Here is a 6,844-nt window from a genome sequence, read left to right on the forward strand (position 1 = left end):
GGGGCCAGGCACAGATCCCGAGAGGGACCTGGTGGGCACAGAGACCGTCCCCAGAGAAGAGTGCAGCTGGGCCACGGGCGGGACAGGCTGAGCCCAAGGACCCCCCGGGCCCCTCAGCCCCCTACTTCTGAGCTCGCGCCTGGGAAAGAGGTGGTCCTGCTTACAAACCACGTCCACCGCCGCCTCGCCAACACTTGTGGGTCTCGTCCAGCTCCCCGGCCCCGCACCGCCTCCCCCGGGCGACTCCTGCAGCTGCTTTCCCGCAGCCAGGGCCCGGGAGGAGCCTGTGCCTTCCGTTTCCCCCAGTGCCGGCCTGGAGGGCCGCAGGGAAGGGCTCGGCTTTCCAGTGCTCCTCCAGGGGCAGCACAGCTCCCATTCCCGCAGAACCCCTGAAGTACCCGAGCTGTTCGAAGTTGGGGGCCAGGGGGCTGCGAGAAGGACAGAAGGGCCCTAACGGAATCACGCACCTCCTCACGAACACGCAACCCGACGGCCGCGTAGAGCTTGAGCCAGAGCTGCAGGCTTGAGAGGGCGGCAATTTCATTTATTCCCTTCTCTTGGGGGTTTCTAGAGAGACTGTCCACCTAGAGTAGCGCGAGTCAGACACCCTCAGAGCCTTTCACCCCAGAAACCTAAATGCCAAGTCAAACAGAAAAACCTACTTGCCTGCCTCGCCAAGGCGGTATGGGCATGATGACTTCTCAGGCCCCTGTGGAAGCCGGAAGGAAAGTGTAGGAGACGTGTCAGAGCGAAGACGCGACGGTGCGCGCGGCCGGGAGCCTTGCCGGGCCCCGTCCCCTCACCCCTCTCTCCTCCCGTCCCCTCTAGGACCGCTCAGGAAGTGGCAGCGAGGAGGACTGACCCCAACATTCCACAGCCTCGACCACGCGCCCCGTCCCCGCGCCGAGGCGGCGCAGCCCTTAGCAGTAACGGGTAGCAGCAGACGTAGTTTCAGCCGTGGGGTAAACCTGTATAAACCGAAATCTTCCATATTTATACGGCAGAGAAGACGTAGGACTGTTTGTGTCTGGCCCTGTCCCGGCCTCAGTAGCGTTTGTAACAGCATTAACCGTTTAAAGAGAAAAAAGGAAAAAAAAAAAGAAGGAAAAAAAAGAAAAATGACGAATTGGGGCACACGCGGTACCGGTCTCTCTTTCCCTCTCCCGGCAGTCCCGTGGCAGCCGCAGTTTGGAATCACTGTAGTTTTCAGCCGTGGATGCATGTATGTAGCTGTCCACTCCTCGTACTGTATTTTCTCGGACAGGTCAGCCGCACCGGGGCCCGGGGCGCAGGCCCAGCGGGGGGGTATGTCAGTGTCACTGGATGTCAAACAGTAATAAATTAAACCAACAGAACGCACGGCCTGGCCTCCTGCTGGACTCATTCGGGCTCCCGGGGCAGGGGCGGCCGCCCGCCAGCAGCGCGGGAAGGGGCGCGGCCGTTGCCAGAGGAGGCCGAACGCTGGATCCTGGCCCTGGGGGCCGCCGTGGCCGACAGCCGGGCCTGGGGCTGCATGGTGCCAGCGGCTCCGTTCCTCCCCCCGGCAGCCGGCGGCCGAGGCAGGGCCGGGGAGAGCGCCACCCGACCAGGCAGCACGCGGCAGGCGGCCCGGCGGCCGGGGAGGGCCTGCAAGTCCAGAGCTTTGGGTTCGCTGTTAGAAGTCGGTGGAGACCATCTGAGGAGCCATTGTTGTCACGCTTGCCTTTAACTCTTCAGCCCACCCGGCTCCTTTGGGTTCTGCGAACGCATTTTTCTAAGAGCTGAATCAAAGTCTTTATCTAAACACAACGCCTGGATCCCATCAGAGAGAGATCCTTTGGCTGCCGTTTCGGCCTGAGTACAGGTGGCACTTGGCTGTGCCTTTGCCTAACTTGCACATTTAACTCTGAATTCTGGTTGTCTCCCCGGGGGCCAGCTGCAGCGGTGTTTTGCTTTGGTTTGGTTTGTTACGTGATCGCCTGGCCCGACTGCAGGGTCATTACGTAGCTGCAGTACGTACCTACGGGTGTCTCCACCCAGTTTTTCTCTTGTTTTGTTTGTTACTGTGGTGGTAGCACAGGTACAACATAACATTTCCCATTTTAATTGCTCGCAAATGTGCGATTTGGTGGCGTTCAATTGCGTTCAAAATATTGTCCAGCCAGCGCCACTCTCTGTAACCCGAACGAGTCATTCGTAACGTGCAGAATTCCCATACGTCCCCCTCCGCCGATGCCTTCCGTTATCGTGGAACATGTTAAGACCCCAGAACAGCCTCATGCCGTTACCACTAACCGTGGTGCACGGCGGCCACCTGGCGTATTTCCCCTGCACCCCCATTAGCAACACCGCGCGCTTGTGCTCAGTGTGGTCCATTTGCTGCTGTTGGTGCAAGAACCCCCTCACGTCTGTGCCGGTGGCCACGCTCCCTCTTCGGCCGCGTCTTGCTCTCCTTTTAAAGCCCGACCTCCTCCAGGGCCCCCCCCCAGGTCAGCCCAGCTTAGCGGGCAGCCGGGGGCTGGTCAGGGACCACAGTGACACTGGGTGAGCCAGCAAGGCTTCCGGCAAGTTCCTCGCCTGCCCCGCGCTCGCCCTCCGCTCGTTTCCCCGGCACGCGGACCACGGAGCAGGCGCGGGCGCCGATGGGGGTCCCGCCAGGTTCTCCCAGGGAGCTCGCGGCCCCGCGCCTGCTTGCAGCTCTGCAGCCCCCCCGGGAGACGTGCAGCCGACCGCGCTGCGTCGTTCTCGGGGCCGCCTTGTCCCTCCCCAGTGACTCCACGCGAAGTCGGCCCTGTGCTCCAGGCCCAGGCACCTGGGGCTCCCCACGCTCTGCTCCAAACCATGCGGGCCCCCAGCAGCCGGGCCGTGGTGTCCCTGGACCGGGATGGGAGCCGCCCCAGGCAAAGCGGAGGCCACCACTTCCCACCACCTCACCTGCCCTTCAGTCGTGCTGCTCGAGTGATTCGCTGAACGCCTTTCAGCAGGTCCCGGAGTCTGGAATGGTCGTTCTGGACGAGTGTGTCGGGCTTTATTGTTTATAGGGAGAAGACTTGGCTGATGATCTTCACCTTGTCATTTTTGAAAGTTTCCTTTTTTTAAAAAATAGATTTGAATCTATCTCTGTTTACAGAAAACCAGCTCACAAAATCCACGATGTCATGGTGCTGAGGAAAAGACCGATCTTAAATGAGCTCGTTAAGGGAGAAAAAAAGTACATGTAGAGGAAGCGGGTGAAGCTCAAGCTGTTGAGCGCCTGCCTCCCACACGGGAGGTCCTGGGTTCGGTTCCCACTGCCTCCTGAATAAATAACAAACAAGAGGTGGGTGTGGCTCGATCAGTTGGGCTCCTGCCTACCATACGGGAGGCCCTGGGTTTGTGTCCCGGGGCCTCCTTGTGAAGGCAGTGTCACGCTCACACTGCGGAGAGCTGGCGCAGTAAGATGACGCAACAAAGGGAGACCAGCAGACACAGAAGAAGACACAGCGGATGGACACAGAGCAGACAGCAAGCAAGCCGCAAGGGGGGGGGTAAATAAATAAGTAAATAAGTAAATAAAAACAAGTAAAACAAATGAAAAAACCAACTCAGGGAAGCCAGTATAGCTCACTGGTTGAGTGCCAGCTTCCCACATATGTGGTCCCAGGTTCAATTCCCAGCCCCCAGTACCTCAAAAAAAAATACACGTGGAACTTGAATTTGGCAGAAGTGCGTACATAAAGGAATAGTTTGTTCATGAATGGTAGCAAAATTCAAAATTATATTTGCCTGGGCACAAGTTGATAGCTGTCTCGTGTCAAAGCCTGGAGCTGGTATTTCGCAGTGCCAAGGACCTGTCTTGTTGCTTCAGTAGGTACCACTACTAGTTCTTCCACGATCACCTCATGGCCCAAGATGGCTGCTGGGCTCCATCTATCCTATCCACATTCCAGCTGACGGCAGACAATGGAGAGGAGGGGGCACAAACCCCACCCCCACCCCCACACACACACCCTTTGACCTTTAGAGTCCCTCCCTGGAAGCTGACGCAGCACCTTCTCTTTTGTGCCTGTTGTCCAGAACTTACGGCCCAACCTCAGCACCCAGGAAAGCTGGGAAAACAGCTTTCACTCTGGGGGCCCGGCTAGTCCTCGATTCTGGGGCCACGAAAGGAAGAGGAACAGACGCTGGAGGCCAGGAAGCCTGGCGATGCCGGAAATGGCCCTGAACGCCCCGCCTTTCCCACAGGTGTTCTGCCCAGCATTGAGATGAGAAAATGAGGCTCAGAGGAGCAGAGCATTCGCCCAAGGCCACACAGCCAGTCACGGGACTGGGGCCGCCCCGGGCCTGCCCGCCTTCCTCCTGTGTTGGGTGGGCCACGGCTTCCAATCCTGTCACCGCACGTCCAGGCTGTGCGACCTCGGGGAGATTTCTACTTCCTTCTCCGGGCATTTTTCTATTTCCCCCCATGACAAAAGAGAATAATTTCTCAGAGCCAAAAAGGAAGAGATGGGACATGAGAAGCTAGTCTGGTCGAGTGTCCCCTGGTGCAGAGTCGGGGACACCGAGCCATGGGGCAGGGGTGAGAAACCAGGGCCTGCGCCCCCGGGCCCGACTCTCCCACGGCAGCCTTGGCCCCAGGTCCTGGAAGTGCTCGGTCCCAGCCTGCCAGCCCGGTGAGGGCTGCTGGGGGCGCCCACCCCCTGATCTTAAAATGGGCACGTGTCCAGGGCCTCACCAGCTCGGAGGAGCTCCCCACTCTGTCCTCCCCCGGCTCCCAGGGATAGCAGCTGTCCCAGACGTAGTATGTTTGGCGCGTGTCCTGACAAGCCTTTCTCTGTATGGATGTGGCAGAGCCACGGCCCAGCGCAGGCATCTGGGCCTGCCATCTGTGTGCGCCAAAAACAGTGGCATCTTCCCGGATATTTCATACGCACTTCCTACCCTCCACCTCTGCCCCATCGGCCAGTGTCTTTCTCCCCAACCCCTCCTAACCCCCCTGAGGTGCCCATTTCACAGAGGTCCCGGGTGGGGCCCAGAGAGGTCGAGGCACCTGCCCAAGGCTGCACAGGTCGGGAGTCCTCGGGGGCTGGACCCACTCTGGAGTCTGGGGAGGGTAAGTGGCCACCCTGCAGTGGGCGTTGGGCGAACAGGAGGGGGGGCAGCAGGTCTCTGGGCTCCCAGGGAGACAGGGCTGAGCAAAGCCTGAGTGGGCAGGCCCCGGGGTGAAAGGCGTGTGGCCAGGGCCGTGCTGTCCCCGGCTGCGGCCTGGGTTGGACGGGGGCCACCAGGAAGAGTCTGGAAAGTCCTAAATAGCTGGTGGCCCCAACGCCATCTCTAATCACCTCTAGTCCTGTCCCATGAGTTTCGTTTTGTTTTTTTTAAGATTTATTCATTTACTTTCCACCCTTCCCCTCCTCCTGCCCTGCCGTTTTGCTGTGTGTGTTGTCTTCTCATTTTCTCTCCTCTACGGTTCACTGGGATTCGATCCTGGGGACCTCTGATGGGGAGAGAGGTTCCCTGCCAATTGCGCCACCTCAGTTCCTGGTCTCTGCTGCGCTTCGCCTTGACTCTCCCCTTGTCTCTCTTTTGTTGCGTCATCATCTTGCTGCGTGGCTCACTTGCGTGGGCACCAGCTTGCTGTGCGGACACGCTTTTCTTTTTCGCCAGGAGGCCCCAGGGATTGAACCTGGGTCCTCCCGTTTGGTAGGCGGAAGCCCTATCCCTTGAGCCACCTCCGCTTCCCCCCGTCCCTTGAGTTTGAGCGGGCTGGTTACTCCTCGGTCGCGGGAGAAGTAGCGCTCGGTCTGCACCTTCCGCCTTGCTTCCTGGAAGACTCTGGAATCCACCAGCTGCCCTGTGGCCTCCTCCATGCACACGGACGTCCACGCCGAGAAGCCCCCAAGGCCACACGCAGACAAGAGGCGGCCGGGCAGTCCCCGGCTGCCCCGGCGCCCGCCGTCCAGCTCTAGCCGACCTCTCCCTGCGACTGTGGGAGATGCCCCGAGCCAGCACCCCCTTCCCAGATTCCCGACCCACGGAAAATGTGAGCCGTGATAACAGGATGGCCATGGTTCTGAGCCACCGAGCCGCGGGGCCATTTGTTAAGCAGCAATGGTACCTGCAACGCCGTAAGACAGTTTTTGAAATGACACGGATCTAATTAAACTAAAATGAAAAGGAATGAGAACATGGTTGAGGGGAGGGAAGTGGGTTGTGGTATAAAATATCCAGCAAGATGCCACTGTTTTGGCAAAAACAGATGGCCGTCCCAGATGCCTGTGCTGGGCCGTGGCTCTGCCACATCCACATAGAGAAAGGCTTGTCAGGACACGCACCAAACATACTACGTCTGGAACAGCTGCTATCCCGGGAGCCGGGGGAGGACAGAGTGGGGAGCTCCTCCGAGCTGGTGAGGCCCTGGACGCGTGCCCATTTTAAGAGCCACTTCCCAATTCCTCGCCACTGTTTAATTTGGTGAAACTGTTGGTTTGAAGTTCATGCTGTGGTCTTCGATGTTTCTGTCACCGTAAGACAAAGGATTTTTTTAAAAGATTTATTTTTATTTATTTCTTTCACCTTCCCCCCATTGTCTGCTCTCTCTGTCCATTCACTGTGTGTTCTGCATCCACTTGCATTCTTGTCAGCAGTACCTGGAATCTGTGTTTCTTTTTGTTGCATCACCTTGTTGTGTCAGCTCTCCATGTGGGTGGCACCATTCCTGGGCGGGCTGCACTTTGTTTCGCGCTGGGCAGCTCTCCTTACGGGGCGCACTCCTTGTGTGTGGGGCTCCCCAGTGCGGACACACCCCTGCGTGGCAGGGCATTCCTTGCGCACATCAGCACTGCGCGTGGGCCAGCTCCACACGGGTCAAGGAGGCCCGGGGTTT

The 6,844-nt window shown here is 58.7% G+C and overlaps 1 protein-coding gene across 1 annotated transcript in view; it reads left to right on the forward strand.

Moving 5' to 3' along the window:
• SMARCA4 (SWI/SNF related BAF chromatin remodeling complex subunit ATPase 4) overlaps positions 1–1,119 on the forward strand; it is a 95,251-nt gene extending 94,132 nt beyond the window's left edge. Inside the window, 1 exon segment of the mRNA XM_058290303.2 lies at positions 829–1,119. Coding sequence (XP_058146286.1) covers positions 829–861 — 33 coding nt within the window. The 3' untranslated portion in view covers positions 862–1,119.
• Positions 1,120–6,844: the final 5,725 nt, after the last annotated feature.

The sequence above is a fragment of the Dasypus novemcinctus genome, chromosome 30 (genome assembly GCF_030445035.2).
Source record: "Dasypus novemcinctus isolate mDasNov1 chromosome 30, mDasNov1.1.hap2, whole genome shotgun sequence".
Taxonomy (NCBI): domain Eukaryota; kingdom Metazoa; phylum Chordata; class Mammalia; order Cingulata; family Dasypodidae; genus Dasypus; species Dasypus novemcinctus.